At 34.0% G+C, this 27,525-nt stretch overlaps 2 protein-coding genes across 5 annotated transcripts in view; one reads left to right on the top strand and one right to left on the bottom strand.

The window, feature by feature from the left end:
* The window catches only part of LOC118262919 (uncharacterized), a 401,080-nt gene that overhangs the window by 124,811 nt on the left and 248,744 nt on the right, over nt 1-27,525 (bottom strand). The window lies entirely within an intron of this gene.
* The window catches only part of LOC118262822 (probable G-protein coupled receptor No18), a 126,735-nt gene that overhangs the window by 78,160 nt on the left and 21,050 nt on the right, over nt 1-27,525 (top strand). For both annotated transcript variants that reach the window (XM_035574438.2, XM_035574437.2), the window contains exons 3-5: nt 12,532-12,634; nt 13,318-13,447; nt 20,927-21,125. In XM_035574438.2, coding sequence (XP_035430331.2) covers nt 12,532-12,634; nt 13,318-13,447; nt 20,927-21,125 — 432 coding nt within the window. The remainder of the gene's footprint in view (nt 1-12,531; nt 12,635-13,317; nt 13,448-20,926; nt 21,126-27,525) is intronic.

Genomic DNA, 27,525 nt, shown 5'->3' with positions numbered 1-27,525 from the left:
TTTACTCGTTGTTGTATTACTATTGGTATTGGTATTACTATTGGTATAATTACGCATTACAAACTTTCTAATATTCGCGGGATACAAGTAGGCTTCATCATAATCGTTACAGTCTATTACATAATTTATAGAGTTACAGATCTCTGATAACTTAAAATAATGTTTGTTAAGGAAGTGACATTTTTAAATTTTTTACATAGATTTTTTATACCATTATTCAATTTTGAAGTATTAAGAAAGTGGCTGCTGTTAACATTTAATACAATTATTCTATTATTATAAAAGGTCTCTAATACAACTTCTAATTGTGATAAAACTTGCTTTAAATTGTGATCATTTTCTCCTACACATATGACTATCTTATCATCCGGATTTAAGATTCTTCTTATGCAGTTCTGAGTGACGTCATAACATTTCGCATTAGGCTTCGTTTCCGCAAAAACTCTGTATTTTTCGTACATAGTATTGCATCTTGACTGCATTAAGGCTGAGGCCAAACCAACACATTGTTGGGTACCGTATATATATAAATTTCTTCCAGGTTCGTGCTCGCGTTTTCTTTCTCTGGTAGTATAGGTAGGTGTGGTAGAATTGCGTGGAGGAATCATTGTCAAGCTGGAGACCTCACTTTTATTATGTAGATACTGTGTTAATGTCTCTATTTGTTTTGTTAATCTTGAAATTTCAAGTTTTGCATCTTCCAACTGTTGTTGTAGATCTGAAATATTTTTTTTCAGAGATAGTGTTCTATCATCATAAAAGCAGTCGACGTTTGAGTAATTTAAGGGTGAAGAAGGGGTGGATGTTATGCAGTGAGCTGAACTTGGCCTCTTTTTAATGCTGCAACGAGAAGTATCTTCAGTTATCGAAGAAGTTTGGCATAGGGATTTTAATACAATGACTTCAGCAGTTAACTTGTTTACTTGTCTTTGAAGATCATTATTTTCCAGTATCTTATTATCAAGCTCATTTTGGGTGCATTCTAGTTTGGCAGTTAATTGAGACATGGTATCTTTCATCTCCGACAGAGAAACTAAGTCTGAAATCGGGCCCGATAATGTGCCATCCAAACTTTTTAACATTTTTGTAGGTGTACAATATGATTCAGAGGATGTATTGTAATCAGTAAGTATATGCGAATCCTGAGTTTGTGACTCATCTATAGACTTGTGTTTTTTTACTTCATTGTCTTCTTGTACCGTCGGTGATGTTTTATTTGTGAGTTTCTTTTTATTTCTCAGAGTAATATTAGACGAGTCACTATTTACTAGTTTTTTGTTTTTAATACAAGTTGTACATTTCCAATTCTTTTTTGATTCCTGATCCATCATACGATATGTTTTTTCAGGATATCCAATACAATCTGGTTCATATCTATGGTTACAGATCGAGCATAAAGCGGTGGTTTTTATATCTACATGTTTTTTACATTTATAGCATATTACAAGTGCTGGCATCTTGCGGCCACTGCTCGTATTCCTTAATCCAATTTTCGATGACATTTTGTAATTGCAGTTCAAAAAAGTGTAACGTTAGTTGAGATCCGAACTCGGGTTCCGGGAGTTACAAGTCTCGACGAAAACCACCACGCCACAGTGTTCGTACGTAGATTGTCCAAATTAGTGGTCACTTACGAGACAGTTCTTCAAAAAAAACGTTACGACGCTTATATGATTTTTAAAAATTGATTTTTAAAAATTTCGATTTCACCGTCCGTTTTTTTTTATTAATCACTGTTTTCACTTTTTTTATATATTTGTTGTTACTGGAATGTTTGTGATAGTTATTTTGCACTGTATTTTTGTTTTTTTAGTATGTAGGAGTCTTGTTTTGTTTATTATTTAGTATAGTAGTATTATTTGTTTATTATTTAGTATAGTAGTAGTTTTTATTAATCACTGTTTTCACTTTTTTTATATATTTGTTGTTACTGGAATGTTTGTAATAGTTATTTTGCACTGTATTTTTGTTTTTTTAGTATGTAGGAGTCTTGTTTTGTTTATTATTTAGTAATTAATTAACAGTAATAGAACAATGACGCACTGTATTTTGTAATGCTTTTAGCTTTGCTATATTTGTGAATTCAATTGAGATAACACTTTCACTTGGTATTTGGACTATAATATTCACTTTTCACTGTATATTTTCGACTTTACTGTTTATTAACTATTTTTTTCACTTTAAATACACGGAGCTAATGTTGACCGTGGCAGTGGCGCCATCTCTCAAAATATCAATATCAATATCAAATATATACAAGCATTATGCAAGTTTGAATTGCAGTTGTAATTGATGTGAAAGTTATTATTGAGACTTAATTATAGCAGATTCAATGATATACTTAGATTCTATTACATATTTTAAGCATGACTGCAAAACAAACAATTTGGTCAATCCTTTTTGGTTAAGAAATTATTGTGTGAGATGGCATTTTAAAATTACACCCAATGTTTTTAAAAGATAGAAAAAAGTATAACTATTACATTATACATATTCCTTTCATAATGACCAAGATAACAGCAAAAAAATATAATTCAAGTTTGTAGATTAGTAACAACAACATACGTGAATTTATGACATTGAAATGAAAAATAAAAACCGTATCTAATATGTCTTCTTCAAAACAACACAACACAAAAACAATATCTTACTTAAGCCGAACGCTAGCAGTCTTCGTAATTCGATTTCAATTCCATCACAGTACGTAGCTAAGTAATCCATCTCATTTCTCAAACATATCCCAATTCAACAGCTGAAACGAACTGAAATACTGAAATATCTAGATAAGGGCTTTTGCACACGAGCGGCTTGTTTCCAACGGTAGAGGCAGCTGTCGTCGATACGTAACGATGGCAGTTGTCGACGTGTGTTCTCTTACGGTTACCACTAACCAGTGGGATCGATTAACCGATCTTTATAGTTCAAATGTTGATGACTTTGTTTTTGAGAGTGCGGAAAGATAGAGTGTCAGGGTAGTATTAAGTAAACACCTATTTCTACTCCTGCTAAGAGAAACCACCTCATTCCTACTCCTGTTTTGATTCGGAGATCCGATAAACCATTAGGTTGTCTGCAGCTCTGGATAGATGTCGATTGCTGTCATCGACGGTTGCCGCCGATACATGTCGACGACATCAGTTGCCCTTACCGTTGATTATCCTATAACATACCGCTCGTGTGTAACAGCTTTAACTTAAAATGGAAACAAAACACGTGCGTTACCGTTGTTCTCCTAAATTAATGGATTACAATAGTTTATGTACTCGTGTACGAAGGCTTGCAAAGACATTTCAAGCTCAATTATTATTGTTATTTGTACCAGCTGGTTATAATTATTTGATTGAGTTTTGATAATGTGTTTATGTTATGGTATAGTGAAGCCGGTTATGAGATTATTGGCTTCACACTTGAATCAACTTGCACCTGCTATCGTATGGTGTTCAAATTAAATCTACCAGATGGGGATTCGGAACGCGTTCGGTTAACTAAAACAGTTCGGTCAACTAAAATACTTTCAATACGAAGTTAAATACTATTCATTTGAATGCACAACAATGTTTGTGCATGCTGCTCCATTTATAAGCCCGTGTTAAAACTTGAAAATAATCTAGACAGAGAGCAGTTACGTCAATCTGTTGTACAACCAAACAAATTAGCAATATTTCTCCAAAAATAACTTAGAATAATTAGGTATCCTAAGTCACTGAAACGTAACAATTTACTTCTAAAATTTTGTACCAACAATAATACCAGAGAAGTAACTTCTAGACGTCATTAGGTAGGAATATTTACATACAATTTCAACTGTGGAGCTAAAACTTGGGAAGCAACAAACTATTTTAATAAAATAATACTATTTGTACTGTTTCCCAACATGTTGTTTCAGAGAACAACATGCAACATGTGATTAAATATTTCCACTGGAAACGTGAACTTGTTTTACTCGTTAGGCAAGTTCATTTAATTTTATGTACGGTTTTGGTTATAAAAGAAGTTATGAATGTACGAATCGACTGTTATTTTTATAGGTATTTTAATTTTATACCCATGCGTATACCTTAAAGAGCCATCAGACCACCACAGATGGAACGCAGTAGGCCTGATGCCTGATCCGGAGCTGCGGGCTACTTAGCGGGTTTACCGGGTCTCCGGCTCGAAAAGCAGGAGTAGGAACGAGGTGGTTTTTAGTCAGTAAGAGTCTGACACTCCCTTTCGCCTCACTCAAGGCGGGAGAAGCCATTGGATGATTTTCCCCTTTAAAAATAACTACATACAGTATTAACAATATGTATTTTAAAACGTACCAACTGGTATACACATACTGAGGCGAGTTACTGTAATCTTCCTAGCACATTGAGTATGTAATTTCTTCAGGATTATGTCGGCCGTTCATAATAATATCTTGTTTCTGTTATTTACGCAAAGGATTTAGCAACGGGTATATTAATTTTAGCAGCATACGGGAGATATACTTAGTTTTTGTTTTATTAATTTAGTAACCCAAAAAAGTAAAGTATGTAGTTATTTCTATCGAATAAAGTGTTGATTGTAGATCAGAAAATGCTATGAGATACATCACTCATCAATCGTCTCAAAGTATCTACTGCTAGCTGGAGAAGGTTTAAATAAGTCTAAGTAGATTATGAGGCAAATAGCATTCATTGTCTAATCGGTCTGTTAAAGCTTACGTCAAATCCATTAATTGACTTTTCTATACGCCCGACTCAATTAACACATTTGCCAGTATCAAAAGCCTACATAATCCGTTACATGACATTATTTGTCATAAGATTTTATAACAGTGTAGGCGCCTAAAAGATTACTACGGCGTAGCAGTACACGTCACACCTACGCCGCCTACGCCGTAGCAAATACTACTTAACGTGGTACATGGTGTTACAAGATAGATATGTTTGATATTTTAGGTGACATTTATGGAACATTTTTTATGGAATATGATTTGTGATGGATTTTTAATATCAAATACTTTTATAAGAATTTCATTACGTATGTTAGTTGTAGAATATAGTAGTACCAGTTGCACGATTAAAGTAAATATATTAGAGGAGGGATAATTTTGACATACGTAATTATATTATAATAAAACTTAGGGTCATTTACGCAGCAGTGAGATATCATAAAAATATAAAACAAATACATATTTCAATCTTAGAAAATAATAATATTTTTAGAAACAATATCAGAATTCTCAGTACAATTAAGTAAACAAAACAAATCGTAATAAGAAAACAATTGTGAAGTTAATTAAGAAGATATTGAGTACCATTTAAAACACTTGATTTGTTGATAATTGTTATTATGAGTTTCAAAAGAAGATCTCCAAGATTGAACAGCACTTGAACTACTTCAACTTTGAATATCTACAAGTTCATGATTTAAATTGTACTTACGAAACAAATAAATAGCTTTTAAATAATGATCGGGTCTTTAGAGGTCGTGGAGGGTCGGAGGTATAATAATATATGAAGAAGGCTTCTCAAGACGGGTGCGGTTTCAAAACTAACCAACGGAGAGTACAAATGTGTTTTTCCGAGTTATATGTACTTTTTAAGATTATTTAGACACCACTGACAAACGAGTATGGAATAGCATCATAGGGAAACATGGTCTTAAAATTTCTATTTATTATAAGTTTGAAATCACCAACCCACATTGAATAAGCGTTGCGTTGCTCAAACCTTCTTCGTGTGAGAAGCGGCCTTTGGTTAGCATTTGCCACTTATAGGCTGATCATGATGACTTTAGAAGCTTTTTTTATATATAAATAGTTTAATTTACAGCGCCGTATAGTTTTTAGAAAAGATCATTTAAGTAATTGCGAAATTACTTGTCAGAAATAGCAATATTATTGACTCCACAGGTTGGCACGAACATTGGAGCTAATGGTTCTTATTTGATGTGACCTAGAAAATATTTGCTCCAATGTTGGTTCCATTCATTCATTCATATCGTCACGCCTTTAATCCCCGAAGGGGTAGGCAGAGGTGCACATTATGGCACGTAATGCCACTGCGTACACACAATTTTCACAATTTATGTTGTAAGTCCCATGTAATAGGTGGTGAGCCCATTGCCATATACCGGGCACATTTCCAGACTCCGTGCTACCACTGAGAAGTTTTCGAAAAACCGAAAAAAGCCCAGTAATACTTCGCCCGACCCGGGAATCGAACCCGAGACCCCTTGCCCGGCAGTCGAACTTGCAACCACTCGGCCAACGAGGCATGTTGGTTCCAATATGTAGTTAAATAATTATCACATATTGACTTTTGGTGTTGGTGCCTAAGTTGTGGCCAACGTTGTACAAAGTTTATGTGCAATAAAAATGCTATCATGTTCTGTGTGTAATATTTGGCACATATTTTATGATGTAAGATTAATAAAATTAAGTTCAACAAAGTAATCAAGGCAAAAGGCATGTGTCTATGTATTATGTTGGTATATACGAACGAAATACAAAAGACCAGCGTCTTAGAAATTCAAGCATAATACAATACCTAAAAAAAAAGTAATTTAAAAAACTAAAAAACCCGACTGCGTTTCTTTACAATATTAAAATGAAAAAACCCTAAAACAAGAAAGTAATCGTAAAATTTAAGCAGTCGGGACCCATTCTAAATATAAAGACTTTGTGAGGGCACATACGGCTTGCTTTCTAGAATGGGTCCCGACTGCTTAAATTTTACGATTACTTTCTTGTTTTAGGGTTTTTTCATTTTAATATTGTAAAGAAACGCAGTCGGGTTTTTTAGTTTTTTAAATTACTTTTTTTATTTATTTATTTTTAGTTTTATTATTTTTTCATTGTGATATATCTAGTGTCACTCTGACAGTAAATACGAATCAAACGACCCCTATAAAGCGGAAATCCATCGAGTCGTTCAGGCTAGAGAGTGAGCAATATTCGAATTTGGCGCCAAAAATCCGCCATTTTGTTTTTTTATTATTTTTATATATCCAGTGTCACTCTCACAGTAAATACGAATCTAACGACACCTCTCAAGTCAAAATCCGTCAAGCCGTTTAGGCTAGAGAGTGAGAAATATTCGAATTTGGCGCCAAAAATCCGCCATTTTGTTTTTTTTTAATTTTGATATATCCAGTGTCACTCTCACAGTAAATACAAATCTAACGACACCTCTCAAGTCAAAATCCATCAAGCCGTTTAGGCTGCAGAGCGTGCCAAACAATTATACATACATACATACATACATACATACATACATACATACATACATACATACATACATACATACATACACTCGAAAAACATAACCCTCCTTCTGGCGCAGTCGGGTAAAAAGAATTGCTGTTAGATTCGTGAAAATTTACCTTTTTATATAAACAAAGGATCTCTTGGATTGTTTAGATTTCCCAAAGGTTTTCATAAAGCATTCAAATGAGATAGTACGGCGTGTCACTGAAAAAGTGTGCTCATGTTTTGTAGGGTCAACGAACGAAGGGAACTCATGCCTGCATATATTTTATATTATAAGGTTTCAATAATATAAGGTCCTTTTAATATGGTATGGAATGGTATGGTTCCTTTCGTACGGAGAAGGTTTAAGGATTAATCACCAAGCTTGCTGAATGCAGGTTTGCGATTTCAAAATTATAATTAGAAATTATAAGCCTAGGTTTCCTTACGGCTTTTTCCACCACCATTTTCTAGTTGTGTCTTAATAATCTCAGAAAGTACATATAACTCGGAAGAAGTCACATTGGTACTTTCCGTTGGTGAGTTTTCAACCCTTCATCATGACACACGATTCAATCGTGTAGATTCGTGTAGATTGATCGTGTGTGAACTCTATTACAATGTATTCAGCTGCACTTGTACTTAAAATCAACTAAGTATGGGAACTTAATTATGTATCGTTTATCATTCTGTCACAGCGATTGGTCCCGATTTTGCAGGTGTCCCTATTTCAGTACAAATTTCCCAGTAATTTGGACTCAGCAAACATCGATTGTAGGCTAATGAATAGCGGTTAGGGTTGCCACTAACTAACCGCCTGTTTGATTAGGGGTGCGCCCTGCGGCTTATTGACAAATTTGTTAAAAGCCCCACGAAAGTGATATGCCGTTAAAAATGCGCGAAGTGTGAGGATTTTTTGTCCAGTAAAGATTTTTATGGCAAATTTTGGAAATCATCATCATCTTCTGTGATTAGACATTTGATGCTCCAATAGCATATCAAGTCAAATAATTGTCAAGTATGAGAGTTACATAAAAATAAGCAAAATCCTGTCGTGTTGATAAGACAAACTAGTGCAATGTTATTGGATTTTGAGACACAACATATATACCCCAATATATCTAGATTTTAATACACCTTAGATTAGATCTTACTTTAAGGCCTAAAAAAACAAACCATCGCCATCAGTAAAATCTGTGCACAACAGAAACATTCGTAGCAAAAGTAGTAAATCCGCTACGACCGAGCTGTTATTGACACGAGATCGTAACTACTTGCTACGAAAACAGCGTAGCGGTGACATCAGCTACGGCGTAGCAACTGTGTAGCGCGACCTTAAGTTATGTAACCTACAATGAGGGAGTTATTAAAATTAGCTTACTATCTATGCAAGGTTTCACTTTGTGATACTGAATAGGAACTAAAATAACTTGTTCTGGTGGCCTTCAATAATGAAATAAAAAAAAGGTTAAGTTAAAGAGTAGCACGGAACCTGAACTGCTCCAGATAGAATTCTTGTTTTCAAAATATGGATTATCTTCAGCTTAGTGACTCTCATATTCAGAATGCTTTTCCATCAGAGATGTACGGTACTGTGCTACGTTACTGTGGATGCTTTGGGCTTCCACCAATCATATTTATTGGTATAATAGCTTAGCTGGTGGAAAGATGCGTGCTATGGATGGTTTCCGTCTCCAGCTGCACATTTTGCTTGCACAGCTACTTTGTGACGGCGCAACTTCATAGCATATATTACTCTTGCAATGCTACATAGCTTAGTATCAGTGGAAACGATCATATAGTTTCACTACTAAGCCATTATATCTTCGTAGCACAGCTACATAGCACATCTCAGGTGAAAAAACCCCCTCAAAATAGAACATCTAGATCTAGATCAAAATTAGAAAACGATTTACAAAAATACATTCCATCAAAAAAAAAACCGCAAAAAAGTAATTGAATTACTTTCCAATTTGAAGGTTCACATAATATAGTAAAATATTCGAAAATGAAAGAAAATTCGATATTACATGAACTGATCAGACGGCTTTAATTCCGAAGCACATTATTTGCGTATATTACGCGTAATAGGAATACCTAATCTGAATAGAATGGCTTCTCGGATTTATAAGAGATCCAATATAAAACATACATTACATAGCAACACGGCTGTTATCGTTTGAAGAAAATATTTGAGGTATTTGTACGTAGATATAACATATTGTTATATAAATAGAATTTCGCTTTTTTATACTCAGAATGGATAGCAGAGATGCTTGTATAAGCAAACTCATGTTTTGCGACTTGGAAATGTTTTTGACCTAAATTAAGTGTAGTTATGACAGATCCTATATTCTTTACTAATTCGTTTAATTAGTATTTATATTTCATACTATTTTTTTAATATTTCAAATAAAATTCATACGTAGGAAAAAATAAAGTCGCTTTTTACCGACTGTCCCTATATTTGCGTCCATACGCAACGGATTTAAATTTAGTTTTTAAATAGACATTTAATAGTATAAGTTTAAGTATATAATTAATGCGTGCAAAGTCGTGGGCAGTTGGTAGTGCGTTCTTAAGATTCCATCGAATTTGCTACGAAGGTAAAAGTACTAAACTAAAGTACAAAGATTTCAATATAAATCTCACCTAATCAGCTCTTTAGTTTGAAAAACCTTGAACTCTCAACAGCCCATATATCTCAAGAGGTCCCAATGAGATCTGGCATGTTTATGGGTCTAGTTTCAGACCCACTTGTCAATGGGAAGAGACTAATGGTCTTAGAGATTTGGGAATACTGATAGTTCTTTTTGTTATACAAAATAGGGTTGAAAGTTCCTTGACAAGGGCTGTCGTATTTTGTATTTTATTGGTACGATTTGAATAGTACCTACGGTTGTAATAAAATCACAATATTATTTGGAGAGTTTCATATTGGTATGTAAAATAATTTTAGAAAATATAGTATTATCTAGAATATCTTCTTATAGGTTTTATTCAAAAAATAACATACACGCGTATGTTATGAATATGTATGAATTTATGAGCACTTTTATTGAATACAAGATGACTGGATCATGTTCAAATGACTGGTTACGAAAATAAGTAGAGCATTAAAAAACACCAATAACTATTATGTATAGTTTAGGGAAATGATAAAATCGTGTTGTTATTTTGACATCCTCCGTGGTTTGATCAAATCCCTTAGAGATTTGACCAAATCCCTGTATTTATCATATTCCTGCGACATATACATACATACATACGTAATATAACCATAAAACTTACATAATACACACATATCCAAACAAAAATAACCCTCTAAATATAATCACGTATGTAAACCAACACCAAGAACCACTGTTTGTCTTAGAAAAATCCATCTTTGTCACCCAAGACCACGTAGCTGATACAAAGCTCTCGAATTACAAACACATTCTACGAACAATCTACAGGAAACAAGGTGAACAAGTTTGTTTTAAGAGTCTGTGAACACTTACATAAAGGTTCAATCTCATTGTTGTCATAATAAAATTGTGTGGCATAAACTTATAACATAATCAAATTCTGGAAAGGTGAAACGAATGGGCCAGCTGGACCGGAGTGATACCGTACCTTATTCTATAAAAAAAGAACGTTCACGTCACACCACCAGTCATACCATGACCTCGGAGAACAGCGACATGAAACAAGGCTTTTTTGTGTTTCACAGAGAGAATCAAGTTACTGCAGGCCTAATCTTCACTATCAAAGATCACTTGTATTTCCTCTGTTGTTTTTGGTATCCAGTGATGGCATAGAACCTACCATCAGGCGAGCCATCTGCTCATAGATCTTACTGGCACAAATGGAACAGACTTCTTTAGACTATATATTAAAACAATAAAGTTAAAAATATCGGTCAAACTCAGAAATAAAGGAAAGAAAAAGAATACTCTGAAAGAATATCAGAGACCTCTTACTACTGAGTTGTACTGGTGACCACTCGACCAAATACCTACTTGGTCGAGTACCAAGTACCAAAACCTTACGGTTTTGCATAATACAACGACTCTAATGGATGGTTCATGACAGATGTCAGTTCCCTGAGTAGAACCGTATGCAGGGGAGTAGGTACGAATACTAAAGTACCAAAAAAATGTAATTAAGCTTGGTGTGCTCAGTATTATACAAATACTGAGAATGAAGAAATGCAGATTAATAAAAAAAAAATGATTGAGATATTTGGCTATGAAGGCATTCTAAATGATGTATAGAAATTGGGTTGTTTCGGACTACGACTGGTTTTTAGTCAGTAAGAGTTTGACACTCCCTCTCGCCTCGCCCAAGGCGGGAAAAGACATTGGATGACTTACACCTTAAAAAATGGGGACAAATGTCTCACGGCATGTCATTGCCAAGTGAAGCTGGCTGATTTTGCCTGACATAATCGTATATGGCAACATCGTGCGACTTGTGTCCACAACGACATTGATGTTACCAAATATTTCGATCAAAGTTCGGCAAAGTAAAGTAGCGCATACTTCACCCAACGTCACTGGTGACACGTGACGTAGGGCATTCATCCCCTTAGCTTTACTTTTAATTGATTGATTCTTCTGTCGACATATTCTTTAAAAGTATCTGCGATAACTATTTTAATGATGTTATGTTGGCCATGAGATAAATATAAGTGCTTAAGCACTAATCTTAAACTTTAGTAAATAGCATTATTTTATTAAAATTTCTCCTAAAGCATTTTACCTAGCAATAACCTGAACGTTCGCTCAAGTACTAACGAGACCAAGCGTTAACTAGTTTTGCGTAAAAATAGTTTTGTTATTGGTTTTATACTCGACGTAATAAATAGGATTAATGGCCTCACAGTAAATTAAGTAAGAAAATGTACTACACAACATAGCTTCAAAAAATATTGATTTTGATAAGTAAACAGCAAATTTTTGCTTCAATAAATAAAAGCTTTTTGAATTCGATCTTTTTGAATAAACATGAATATTCATTATAAAATTCTGAGAAAGGGTTTAATTCTATTTTAGGCACATATTTAAACCCTTACTCAGTAATGAAACACTGAGTAAACCAACAAATAAACGTGGTAACAATTTGTGTCTATATTATAGCTTCGTTTTTCTTTCTCAACCATTTTAATAATGACAGAGATTATTATTCAGACTTTTGTCAAACAATAGTTTTGTACCAAAAGGATTAAAGGAGGTTTGGTACCAAGATGACCAAGGATTTGAATTTAACCATATCACCCAACTTTGAACTATAAACCAACATTAATATATTTTCTTTTCCTTTAACAGGTTACTTCCCGCTGCCTGCTATCTACTGCTTGTGTTGGCTCTGTCTGGACGTGCTACTCTGTACAGCCTCCATCATGCATCTATGCACTATTAGCGTCGACAGGTTTGTTAATTAATAATTTAATTGGTTTTATAATTAATTAACACGTAGTTACATGTAGATGTGATTCAGATGGTGTTTTTTTGAAATATTGTTTCTTCTATATCTAACTATCTGATGCCTGCAGCTTCGCTCACGTGTATTACGGACTTTGTGACTAATAAAAGTAGCCTAAGTTACTGCTTAGTCTATTAGCTACCTGGTAATAAAAGTACCGTCAAAATCGTTACAGTCATTTAAAAGATTAGGCAGAACAAACAGACCGACAGATTAGCAAAAATTTAAAAACGTTATTGTATTAGTGTATGCACTGTATGTGATTATAATATGCATGTAGTAAAAAGAGGTCATTTAATATTACTAACAGACACTTCAATTTTATTTATTACTCTAGACTAGATTTGTTAAATTTTAGTTTCGCTGTGTCTAATTATTTTTCTATAAACTTTAATTAATCGATGGTTTTCCACAAATTGTGGCAAAATATCTTTCAATTAAGTTAACACAATCTTAAATATTAATTTCATTAAGTACCTAAGTATGGAGATTAGCGCTTCTAAGAATCACCTTTTATGTGATTTAAAACGAAATAGAATATTATATTTTTAAGAATGACATGTTAGGTAATTGATGAATGGGTTCTAAAGAAAGAACGATGCTCGTATTGACACAATTTCCCTCCCCAGGTACCTCTCCCTCCGATATCCGATGAGGTTCGGTCGAAACAAAACAAGAAAAAGAGTGACTGTGAAGATCGCCTTCGTGTGGATGTTATCATCAGCTATGAGTCTTCCATTGGTTTTAAAATATTCTAAGGTAAGTGTGAGACTGAATATTTTATGGATAGTTTTAATATTTGAGAAATACTTGGTACTTTGTCATAATAATTTGAACAGCAAATCTAACAATTAGTTTAAGTAACTTTTTTCATAACTATGAAATTAATTGTTTTTAGACTTACTCACGTAATTCTTTGACGAGGAACTCTATTAGTTTCGAGCCATGCTAGAGACTCATATTAATGAGTAGCATTCAGCGATACGCCGCAGCGACTGTCGCGCTGCTAATTTAGTTTATCTCTAATGAAATATGATATAAACCCTTAGAAAAATGAAATCTGAGTCAAAGGTATGTGTTTTATTACGATATGCAGACATTTAGTAGAAGCTACGCAGGTTAAGTGTACAATACCGATCTACTAAAAGAGTGTGTACTAGAAAATTAAAGCTCTTTACCGCTTCTCAAACCACAGATACAATAGCAATTTAATTTACAATTGATTCTCTTTCATCAACAACAAACAACAAAATAAAACTACAATTTAAATTAATAGTCAATTATAAATAATTGAGTGTGTTCAGTAATAGTGTTATACAATGGCCACACATCAAACTAAACAACCAGTCTATCTTGGTCTCACTTGTATGACCTTTCCGCACGTTTAACGGCCAATTTATGCTGGTTTTGTATACATTAATGTGCAGCTATGTGGAGGTACACATTATTGGCATGCGTAAGTGCATGTTGCACATAATTTGTAAGTCGTACTTGCCAATTGGCAGAATATCAAGTGTTTGAGACAACGTATTCACGCCCTAATGGCACCGTTTGGCATTAACTGCTATAATGTAAATTAAATGGTCAAGAATCTTATTAGTTTTTTAATACATAATGCAATGCAATGCAACGTCACGCCTTTTATCCCCGAAGGGGTAGGCTGAGGTGCACTTTACGGTACGTATTGCCGCTATACAATGTATGTACACCCACTTTTCATTATTAGTGTTATAAGTCACATGTAATAGGAGGTGAGCCTATTGTTGTGCTTATATTGTTTGACTCAGTTACTACTGAGAAAATTTCGAATAGAAAAGCCGAAAAAAGCTTAGCAATAATGTGCACCACTGCCTAACCCTTCGGTTATAAAAAAGCGTGAATGACGTTACGTTAATATAATCCAGTTATTCAACAAAAAAAAAACTAATGTATATAATAAACCCACACATTTCAACGCCAAACAGAATTACAACAATTACAATGAGTGTTGAAAAACTACCTATATTATAATAACACATTTGCCCACACCTTCTGGGAATAACACCATGATTTCATGTTTTTTTCCAACAAGTATAGAAAGTTTAACAAAATACCAAGAAGCGTGTCAAACGTGCTTAGCATGTGTCGCATGCATGGTGTAATTATTAGTATAATTGATATTGCAGCTTAATTACTATGGTGTTCGCTGATAGTGAAGGTGTTAATACGTCATTTTATAATGTGTATTTTGTAAATAGTTATACTTTTTATAAGCTGAATTATTACATATACAGATTTTAAGTGGCTCTTCTCGCATGGAGAAGATTTGAGCATTAATCACCACGCATGCTCAATGCGGGATGGCGATTTCATACTTAAAAATTATAGGCCTATGTTTCCTCACGATGTTTTCCTTCACCGTTTGTCAGTGGTATCCGTTGATAGGTTTTGAACCCGCACCCTCATGCATGGGAAGCGGGCGTCTTAAACTTTCGGGCTATCACGACATGAGCTTACTCTGCGTAGACTGCTTTTTGTACTTAAGTATTGTAAAACATGTACATTTATGGAGATTTGTGGTAATCTTCAATAGCCATTCACACGGTAACTGCCTCGAACTTCACCGGTGACTTACGTTAGTGAGGGATTTGCCTTCAATACTTTTCTGATGGCAGTTACAGGCTTAAACTTTGCAAAATAATGAATCAAATTCAAACCACTAGAAGCGTTTGGACAAAAGTAATAAAAACTATAAATATTTCATATCATTATTATCGCAGATTTTGAATAAAATAGCAGTGCTCGCGAAGCTACGACGCGACGTCAAAGAAAATTTCTCCAAAGATATTTTTATTCTAATTATAAACGGGAACTGAACTAGATCTTGTGGAGTCATTTTCTAAATTGGATAGCGGGGACCCGTTCAAATAGCAGCTTCAGAATCAAACTTGGGCCCATCCAATTCTAGCAAAGAATAGAATTTTTAAATTAAACCTGCTTTCATCAAAAATTTTTGTTAACGGGAAATTAGTTCGCGTAATATAATCTCTAGTCTGTAGTCTGTACGAAGCGAAAAACATTTTAAATTCGGAATTTATGAATGAAAGATTATTTTAATCGAGATTTCGTTTGGCTAACGAGCCCTAAACGATTCTCGAATCGATTAATCATACTTTTTAGTATCGAATAAATTAAAGATAACAGTGAGTGAAGTTCTTAAATTTTTTTATATATTTATATGTAGAACTGTCTGCATTAGATCAAAATTTGATTTTCACTAGTAATGTAACATTTATAGCTAAGCTATGTTTTTTTTTTATATGGAAAGATGCGTTTTTAGATGGGTGCTATGAATGGCTTCCCTACTGTCGAACATACATGTTCAGTAGTTTTGGTTTTGCGTCGTCAGCTAGTCAGTCAGTCAGTAAGAAAGAGTTTTATAAACACGAATGTTACTTTTACTTTCCCTAAACACAAAACATCAAATAAAACAGCTACACCTTACCTACACATCTATACATATAATAAAATCGTAGAAAAGTGCTGTCTGTACATCTATACATATAATAAAATCGTAGAAAAGTGCTGTCTGTACATTGAAAATAAAAATAAAAAAAATAGCAGGGGTTATTGTTATGTCGATGTCGAACCCAAAAATGTAATTAACTTTTTTTTTGTCTGTTTGTCTGTTTGTCTGTGCGCGCTAATCTCAGAAACGGCTGATCCGAGTTGGATGCGGTTTTCACGAATATATTGTGGTATGCTTCAATTTACATTTAGTGTTCGTTTCATGTCAATCGGTTCATAAATAAAAAAGTTATGTCAAATTAAAGAATTACGTCGAACACTATTCTATGCTTATACCATTAATCTCCGCAACTATTTGACGGATTTGGTTGAAATTTGGTACAGATATAGTTTAGAACCTTAGAAAGGACATAGGATAGTTTTTCTGCTGTTTCGTATATATTCTAAATAAATTGGTTTCGTTGTATTTGTCAATTAATAAGTTTATTTGTTGGGTTTTCCTGGTTTTCTGGTTAAATTATTTAACGTAGGTTTAGTTTGATATCGATTATTAGTAGTTAGTGTAGTTAGTTTTTTTAATAAAATTGTAAGTCTAATTTATTAATTAATTAGATAGATTAGATTTAAGTCGTTTCTATTAAATTATTTAGTTTAAGCTTGGTTATTATAGCATAGAGGATAGGTTGTAATATAATTTCTTTTTTAATTGTTATAAATTCGTAATTCGTAGCTTTTTTTAGTTTTAAGTTAGTTTTCATCTTAAGTTCGGAAAGATTATAATATTTCTTTAGTTTAAGTCCGTTTTTAAACTATTTTTTCAATGCCCTAAGTGAGTATACATCTATTAAATTCAAACGCAGAGCTCATTATGTTGATTTTTGAAGAGTTCCCTGGAATATCTTCTACATCTCATTTTTGAAGACATTCCGCGAGATCGGGAACATCTAACACAACATACACGTAATACATATAATTGTAAAATACGCGTAACCCAAGTCAAGCACACTCAAGAGATACATTCGTATTACTTAAGAATTTGTTAGTCTCAAGGAAAAACTCGACGGAATCTAAGTGGCGTTGTTTTAACATTGTATTCCAGTATCGGATTATGTCGGAATAAATAATGTATTAGTTTATTTGTGGCTTACAAGAAATGTCACGTCGGATATAATTTATTATGGATAAATGCCACGGTTATTATGGTTAGAAAAAAATAGTTGAAATGGAATATCTTATTTTTTGAGAAAAGAAGGGGGGAATTATTCAGTTGCCTCCTCCCGCCTTGGGTGAGGCGAGTGTGAATGTCAGAATTTTACTGATTAAAAACACCCCGTTCTTACTCCTGCTTCAAGGTGGAGTATCGGTAATCTATACCCTTAGTATGAGTTTGAAATGAGTATGCGTTAGGCACTCTGATTGGTTGATTTATTCCAGCCGGCACAACACGCTCTCGTTTCGATTACTTTAAACGTCAAAGCAAACTCATACTAAGGGTACTATTAAGTTACCCACTGCTCTGGGGAATGGAATACACCAAATTTTATAAGTTTATGCACTCGAAAAGTTAAAGAGGTGCCCGCCTTATCAGTATATTTTCTAACCACTAAAGTGGTTATTAATCTCACAGAGTGTAACCCAATATGTCACAGTCACAAGCTGTTGATAGTTAAGTGTCGCTGCATAAAAGTTTTAAATATTTTAACAACATAGAATGCGCAATAAATATTAATTTTAACTATTAATAAATTATAACACATTATATCTCATGCAATAGCTGTAAAATGTTGCTATTGTATTCTCAGTAAAATAGATTTTCTATTTAACAACTATTCATCTGACGGGTCATTGACTAAAATATCAATTTTCTTCTTCTAAAATATCTTAAGTGTCTCATAAGTCTTTGTAATATTCCATTTGAAATCAATTCATTGTGAAATTAACGCTACAGTTTCGAAATAGTTGCGTCTTTACAAAAACCCTTTTGGCAAATAGTTTTGTAATTCTGAATTGTAGAGTCATGGGCCGTTTAATTAGTAAAATGTATTACTTGTTAATTGTTTTAGTGTGGTAATGTTCAAATTGTATTTATTATTTTCTAAATAATATGTACTCATTATTAAATATGTTTTTCGGGTTACTATAACTGTTTGACTAGTAACTCCACTAGTTTCAAGCCAGCTAAGGGGGAGGGGTATCTTCATATTCAGTACGATTAGCAGCGCGAATATTACCGCGTCGCATGTCGCGGAATGCTGCTCATGAATATGGGTTTCTAGCACGCCTTGAAACTAGTCGAGTTCCTCGTCAAATGATTACGTGAGTAAGCGGAAAACCATTATAATTCAGTATGTCTTACGAAAGTTATAAATATAGAAGCACATAATAAAATTATGTATGTATATACCTACGAGTAATGTACCTCATTAAATATCTAAGTATATGGCAGATAACCTAAGTCAAAGATTACTGAAATCCATAAAAACCTACACTCTATAACAATATATACTTACAAACACAAGACATGACAACTAATTGAAACTTTTAGTGTGCTAGACATAAAACAGAAAACACCAATTAGGTTAACACAAAAACTAGTTAAAAATAAGTACAAATGAATTAGTAGATAAAGTTTTCATTATTAATGGATTTGTTTCAACCAATAGAAATGTAGACGATTAGTTTTAATCGAAACACTCGAGTTGTGAGTTCATTTATAAATAGAAAGGTGTTCATTTCAATTACAATTGTGTTCGCCTGTAATGGATTAGAAAGATGGCTAAGTCTTTCAGCTTAGTATTAATGATATAGATGAATGATTAATTACTTCTATTGATTGATAGGATTAGTGTCGATTGGAATCATTTGACATAGTAACTTTACATTAAGTGTCCTTTTGTGAATTTTTCAATTTAGATTTCAATGTAGATTTTTCTCTTGAATCTTAAGAGAATCTCTTAATTCTTGTATACACACCATTTTTTTTATAAGGATTTGAAATCATCCAATGATGTATCTCGCCTTGAGCGAGGCGAGAGGGAGTGTCAGACACTTACTGATTTAAAACCAACCTGTTCCTACTCCTGCTCGTTGAGCCGGAACCCCGGTAAATCCGCTATGTGGTCCGCAACTCCGGAACAATTTTTGGATTATATAATAATAAAAAAAATTGTTTCGTGAGAATCGTAGTAATTATACTTGAACTTTTTAAACTATTATCTCTGCCAAGCGTGCCTACTTAGTGGATTTACAGGGGCTCCAGCTCGAAAAGTAGTAGTAAGAACGGGGTGGTTTTTAGTCAGTAAAAGTCTGACATTCCCTCTGGCCTCGCTTAAGGTGGTGGACTGTCCCAGGCCGTTCATGATGACAACAATGACTTAGCACCTTAATGGTGTCATGTGTATGTGAACTTGTATGTTTGTAAACGCACCCACGACACAGGAAAAATCCTAGTGTGGGGCAATGTTTTTTTTAAAAAAAAAAAAAAAATGAGCTCCACGACAAAGTCGTGAAGTAGAAACAGATCAATATTCTCCCAATCTATTGTTCATGGCACACGATAAACAATTGACACTTAATGAATGAAATTAATTGAACCTTCCTCATTGTTGCACAAAAAAATTAACACTTAAGTTCTGAGGAATAGGGTTGGAACTCGAATGATTGGTTTAGAACGGAAGATGTGAAACAATGTTTCTTTTGATACAATGAAATGTTATCTAAAATAGTAATTCTTTTTTATTTTTTGTACTGAATTGTTTTAAATAGAAATAATTATACTAGGTGTTTTATTATTCACACAAAGCACACCGTTGCTCAACGTTTAACAAAATAAGATCTATGGCATGATGTTAAGAAATTATTGCTTCATCCAGTTCCAGAAGTAAAGCGTCACAGGCTGTTTTTAAAGGGAAAAATCATCCAATGACTTCTATCGCCTTGGGTCTTGCCTTGCCTTGCTATCTGGGGGCCTTGAGTGAGACGATTGTTAAATTTTAAATGAAATATTAATTAAAATCAAATACAATAAACATTATTTTATCGCTTTACAAGTCACTTCATCTATATCGAGTCAGATACCTTAATAAGGTAACCATTTTCCATGACCAGATCACCGGATTGTTTTGCCAACTTACCGTTACAAAAACAGATAATTTCATTTCGCTTCGGTGGCGTGGTGTCTCCTAATTTCCTTACAATCGCAATGATTCAACTTTCATTGTTTTCATTATATTATCGCTTTTCTTCTGCGCCGGTAAATATTGTGAACGATAATTCGGGAATGTTGTCCTAAGTAATACTGTCACCAGATAATAGAAACGAACTGTTTCGTTTAAAATAAAATGCTTTGTTGTGAGAAAACGAAGACTTTGTTAAAACTTTTTTACAGTCCTTTTTAAATTACAATGTGCCTATTGGTATTTTAAATGAAATAAAAGAGAGGAAGTCTGATTTTATGTTCTTTATCATCCTGATAAAGCCTAACCAATTATAAACTTGATAGAAAAAAAGTAGGTATGTGTGCCTTTAACACATATTTCTTTCATTATATTTTATATTTCTTCGAGTGAATAGGTAGCTCATAGGCAGACGTGCTTCATCGTAGGTCGCATTATCACTTACCACCAGGCGAGATAGCGGCCAAATACCCAACAAATATATATAAAAAAATACCATTAAATAAAAATAAGACCTTCAAAGTTGTCCTTATTAAAAATGTTTACTCTTCCACAGAATGCAGATTCAGTCCTCATCGACGGGTCCTGTCAAGTGCCAGATAATTTGTACAAGGCCATCGGTTCAATCATCTCCTTCTACATTCCATTGGGCGTGATGTTACTGACGTACGCCTTGACCATACAGCTCTTGGCGAGGCAGAGAAAGGGTCTGGGAGCTGGTTGGGCCCCTGGATGGCTTGGTGCTCCTCCTATTGGTAAGTAGTTTGGCGTTTTCTTGTGTTTTATAGCTTTAAGTGGGATTTAAGTACACTAATGAGCTGTTGGTTGTTGAAGAGTTTACCGGATAACTATATGCTCTGATTTTTAGGATTAAATGTTGTTCTTGTTCCCTAAACCGTAGCGGTTCTTGATCTATCTTAAAAGCGTAGAGATCGAATCGAATCATTATTATCCAATATTCCAGTGTGTATTTGCGTATTTTTTCCCACAAAACTTCATATTGAATTAGTATAGGCAGAGGTACAATACGGCACCTAATGCCGCTATACAATTTATGTATGTGATATTTAGAAAATATCTTGGATGAAAAGTTGTAGAAGTATTTAATTCAATCTATGTCACCTTTTCTCGGAAAACGTGCGATAAGATTTATGTGAAGTTAGTCAACGTACGTAACGTCATTAGATTCTTACATCACTCCTCGATTTCACTGAAGAGAAATAAGAGTTCAATGCTTAAAACGATTTATTTACCTGTACAAAATATCTTGAAACCTTTCGCTTGAAGGAAGGAATACGAAACACAACAATAACAACTTTATTTAGCAGTAAGTTTAATCAATCTCACGAAAATGGTCCCCGAGATTAAAAACCACTCAGAGTGACTGAGTAGGCTTGATTTTAATAGGATTTAGATCTTGAAATTACATCTGATAGTACACACTGTTGCCAGAATTAAAGGATAATTGTGTGCTACCAGACATTGTGACATGCTTGCCTAATTACCAAAGGATATGCAGAGTTGTTCCAATGACTGCACACACTTTTTACCTTAGAGATTCATCCCGAAATTGTTTGCTTAACAGTTGCTTTTTTTTCTACATAAACCAATTGAATTACATATACATTTTTTTTCTTTTTTGACTAGTTAAGAAATATTAACTATCGAAAAAATATCCTCGTCATTGTTAATACGTATGTTTTCTTATAAACAACCAGTTTCATAATCCAAAAGTTACATAAAAAGAAAAAGTGAACCGAATACTTATTAATAATTCCTATAGTAAAAGCCTTTGCTTCATAGGATTTGCCACTCCGAAAAGGTAACCGCACACGTCCAATTCAATTTTCTCAGTGTGATCAAAGAGGGCAAACCGTTTTTTTTTTAATACTACCCGCCTTCTTTTAACCTTCATTTCAATTTGCCATAAATGGATATTGGGTCCGAAAATCCTTTTGAAAAAAAATATTAATCTTGTGTGACTTAAAAGGCAGTGTGTCTCAGAAATTCTTGTACTCCCAAAAGTACTCGTTGCTAATCTCTGCGGAATCATCGAGATATAATAATTTTAGGGTAAAAAATAATCTGTGGGTAAAAAATGGGTAAAATCCCTTACGTTCCTGATTAGAGACGCGATATACAGACCTTAATGGACTTGAGACCGTGAAATAAATGTAGCCAGCATTATTTGAGATTTTATAAACAGTTTTGCTTAGACAGACTTTTATAAGGGTATAAAATAATCGTCCAACAACTTCTTCTGCCTTGGACGAGGCGAGCAGGAATATCACCCTCATACTGACTCAAAACCACCCCGTGCCCACTCCTGCTTTTCAAGCCAGAGCCCCGGTAACCGGCTAGGCAGTCCGCAGCTCCGGATTATTCATACTTTACGATGATTTGGACCGTTATATTATTTAGTTTTGTGTTCATTATATAATATTATTGTATTATATACCCAAAATATTTTTATAAATCAGATCTACATTTTGTATAGACTAGGTATTCTATACATGTCCAATATTTAAATAGAAAGTCAAGTATCCAAAACGTCTATCAAGATCTAAGCCTGATACTACAGACTAGATTTTTCCAATACTTTACCCTTTCATATAAATAATTAATTAATGTGTGTGCACGCCCTAAAACCAGAACATTGGGTATTTTAACTAATTGAATATTCCACAAATTTTAACAGCATTTCGCGGTTGCTTCCAAAGTTATTAAACTGTACAATCTTCTATTAATTTGATCTCATCACAATTTAATTTGAGCATAAACTTATTTATCAAATATTAAGTTAAATACGCTGCAATACAAGGTAAACAGGGAGCGGTTGTGGGTAATTTTATTAAAATTATGAAAAAAATAAAGATATATTCTTTCCTGTAAAATATCTATTGTAAAATGTTGTGAAGAAGTTTTATTTTTATTTTAATGTTCGTCATGTAAATTATTTTAAAATACTAGACACATATTTGTTGTTTTCTTGCAGAAACAAATACTTTCAAAAATATCGATTTGAAATATTTTATACTATATTATGTAGAAATTACGTATTTGCTCCCACTCCGCTTTTTTAAGGGGACAAAATCATCCAATGACTTCTCCCTCGAAAAGGAGTTTCAGACTCTTACTGACTGAAAACCACCTTGTTCCTACTCCTGCTTTTCGAGCCGGAGCCCCGGTAAACCCACTAGGTAGTCCGCAGTTCTGGATTGTTCCCACTTCTAAACTTTGATTCGTTTTATCTAAGTATAATAATTGTTATCTTATACGACAAAAGAAAAGAAAATACGTGTCTAATAATATTTCATTACTGGACAACTAAATAGATTTTTAATTTCCCATACCCCGTCATCATCCCTATTTTAACCCCACCACATATTGTGCCAATGAAACCACCAGACAGATATGACAGTCGTTATTCAAGGCTTAGTTCACACGTGGCCACATTTGTATCGGGAAATTGGATCGCAATCATGGCTCTACAATATCCGGCACATGTTCCCATCTAAACTGTTAATAAAATTGCACTATGTGTTGATATATTATAAGATCTCTCTACTAACTAGTGGCTTCTAGAAGCTAGTAATTTGTTTGTGTAAATAATTTTGTAGTTATGATAAAATACACATGGTTTGGGTGAAATAAAATGATATTTGCTTCGGTAAAAATGATATTACTTCTGTAATAATGATATTTACTTCTGTAAAACACTACTAAAATGTCGTGGTGTTTGAGTGTGTGAACAAACGTGGTGATTAATCACACATCACCAGCCTATAAGTAGCCACTGCTGACCAAAGGCCTCTTCTCACACGGAGAAGTTTTGAGCGTTAATCACCATGGTTGCTCAATTTCCGACAACACACCTGTGACTCCTCTGGTGTTGCGGGTATCCATGGGCGGCGCTGATCGCTTACCATCAGGTGACTCGTTTGCTCATATGCCTCCTATTCCATAAAAAAAAAATGCGTGTTGGCTATTCCAACCTTTAAGCCTAGCTTTACTCCCGATGTTTTCATTCACAATTTGTCAGTAGTGTCTAAATAATCTTAGAACATACATATAACTTGGATAAAGTCACATTGGTACTTGCTGTTGATAAGTTTCGAACACCCTAATATATGAGAAGCGAGCGCCCTAAACAGCGGGCAACCGCGACTGTTTTTTTTTTTTAAACATACCTAATCTAATCCTTAATTTTTTTTGTACCCACATCTGCCCTACGTCCAAGTCTAAACATACCGAATATAGAAACGACAAATATTAATCGGATAAAAGCTTTTATATTTGATATATCAAAGTAAACCCATACAGTGTCCCCTTGAAAGGGTACTCAACTAATATTTACTTGTGACTACGAAATGGAATTCGTGGCGGGATTAAGCGGTCTCCCACATCCGTAATATGAGTTTTATGTCTGAAATATTTATGGGGGATTATTGGTTTTTTGGTTTCTTTAGTAGATGTAGAATTTTTGATGACATTGATGAGTCACGAGAGATTTCAGATAGATTTTATATAATAAGTTAATGTTTTTATGTTATATCAAAAGGGAATCCCTTTTTTCTTTCACTTTACTATTTCTTTTCCGCCTCATTTAAATTTTTTCAAGCTTGTTAATATTCTTAAAACTTTTTTTAAGTCTGAAAAATACTATCTGAAAAGCGCATCAAAATCGCTTATGCTAAACACGAGATAATCTCTCACAAACACACATACAGGTCGAACTGAAAACCTTCTGTTTTGAAGTCAGCTAAAAAATACTTTTGAAGGTTACCTGTAAAAGATTATTTTATTAAAGTTAGTTGCCAATTTCCGATCAAAGAATCTTTTAGAAAATCAAAAACAGGAAACTATAATTATGGTTTTTGCGTCTGAAAATTAATTACTTATTTTTTAAAAGATAAAATCAATGACATTTTACTTTAGTAATTAAGAGCGTATTCCTTTTTAAAAGACTGGCAAGGCACTAGTTACTCTTCTGGTGTTACGGGTATCCACGGGCGGCTCTGATCACTTACGTACCATCACGTAACCCGTCTGGTCGTTTGCTCCCTATTCCATAAATAGGCTCCAAACAATTTATCAATGGATTCTAAGAATGGGTGACCGTGAAAGGCGCTGTTTTGCGCCGTATCGCAGATACTACGACGCAAATAAGACGTTCCATGTAAAATATTATTAGTCAAATTGTATTACGTACGTACGTTCAGACGAATCTGGTTAAGTATCGATGTTGATATGAGAAGTCAACCTTTTTAAGCAAAATTTCATACATATACATTACTCAGCATACTACCAAGTAGACAAAGGGTTATTTATAGCACATTATACAACGTGTTCTAAAATTATCTGGCGGCTTTAATGGAAGGTAGTGTTGTGTTACAATAGTGAAGAAATTTCGCACCCCAGACTAATTAATTGAATTTGATAACATAAATAAGTTAAATATACATTGACTCTACTCTGCATGAATTGGTTTATAAATGCGTACGATGCGTCGTTTTGTCGATGAAAACAATTGATAGCAATTACTTTAATTGACAAAGCGACAAAGACGGCAGACAATTTTAGAACATCTTATATTCTTTACTACATATACATAACTATTTTCCTAAACAATCTGAATCAGAAAACCCATTAATGTTTTGCTAGACTTAAGGATCGAACTCAAGATCCTATTACTCCACTCGACTCAAAACATCCAGAAATCGGCCCAAAAACCACGTTCAAAATACTCCCACACACATGCACCCTAAAAGCTTTCAAACTAAATACAGTTTGATAAGGAATAACCCGACGCGACAGCATTAAAGACCCCTATCACGGTAAACCGAAATGTCAAACCCGTTCCGTAAACGAGCAGCCGAAAAAATAGCCATAAAAAATCGGCCTCGATCAATTTGTCGGCACACCGTTTATGTAAATGTCCCGTCATTTAGCTAAATGTCACATTACGCTAAATGCCTTCACGTACGTACGAAGTTTCGTGTACACATAAAGGGTGGTCGGTACACTGTAACTTGTTGTTAAACAAATTTTTTCGTGTATTGTTTATTCAACAATGTTAACGGTTCCATGGTGGTATACTGTTGGACTCTGGGCTTCCTCAAACATTCCTATTTTTTGTGCCTCAATCTCCACGTATGGTAAGGGAATTGGAGATTGTATTTTAAAAGATTTAGTTTCGTCAGAAAACCACACGGTCTTAAAGAATGATGAGAAGAAGATCTACTCCCTTGGGCAGCTGTTAAAGCAGCCGGCACTCTCGGGAGGGGTAGAAGTATCAAAAGTATTCTACTCAGTATTAATTATCAAGTAATATGTTATGGGTTAGATTGCATGGGCAAGATTACCCATTCGAAGCTACACTTTGGAACGACCATCTAGCTTCAGTGACAGATAAACTGACTGACAATTCAATTTGACGTTTCAAAAGTGCCTAATTTACGATTCATTGAAATGCTTTGACTTGGACTATAGATGATTCATGCATAATGTTATACAGAAAAAAAAATGTTACATTCTAAGTTACGGTGTATCATCATCATCGTACATCGTACGGGAGTGTGTATAAGGAATGTTGCGAGCATGTTAGGTGTAGTTTACTCAGAGTAATCAGGTTTCAGATTAATATCCCCTTGCGACAATTTTGCGGGTATTTGCTTATGGGAATGAGAAGTTGTATACAAGTTTGCTTTTAGAGTGTTCAGTAACTTTTGAAAGGTAAGTTGATATAAATTGAATTATTTGTTGGCTAAATGTTCTTAAATAAGACTGCTGAGATGGTTTTGAATTTAATTGCTAGGCTAGGCTGTATGTTGCCTACATACATATAATTATGTAGTTAATGTACTAGGCTGAGATAGTGGCAGATAACTCTACCACGTTATCGGGTCCGGCTCGAAGCCGGAGTAAAAATAGAATAGTTTTTAGTCAGTAAGAGTCTGACACTCTCTCTCGCCTTACTCAGGATAGAAGGAGTCATTTGATAACTATAATATATACCTTAAAATAGGTTTAAGGTATGTAAGATTTATGATGATTGACATATTTAACGCACACTGAGCAACATTCTAAAACACTGAAAAATATTTTCCTGATTTTTCAAACAGAACAAGTCAAAAGAGAGAATATAATACACAC

The sequence above is a fragment of the Spodoptera frugiperda genome, chromosome 12 (genome assembly GCF_023101765.2).
Source record: "Spodoptera frugiperda isolate SF20-4 chromosome 12, AGI-APGP_CSIRO_Sfru_2.0, whole genome shotgun sequence".
In the NCBI taxonomy this organism is placed as follows: domain Eukaryota; kingdom Metazoa; phylum Arthropoda; class Insecta; order Lepidoptera; family Noctuidae; genus Spodoptera; species Spodoptera frugiperda.
The sequence above is the reverse complement of the archived record's forward strand: the minus strand, read 5'-3'. Positions and strand labels throughout refer to the sequence as shown.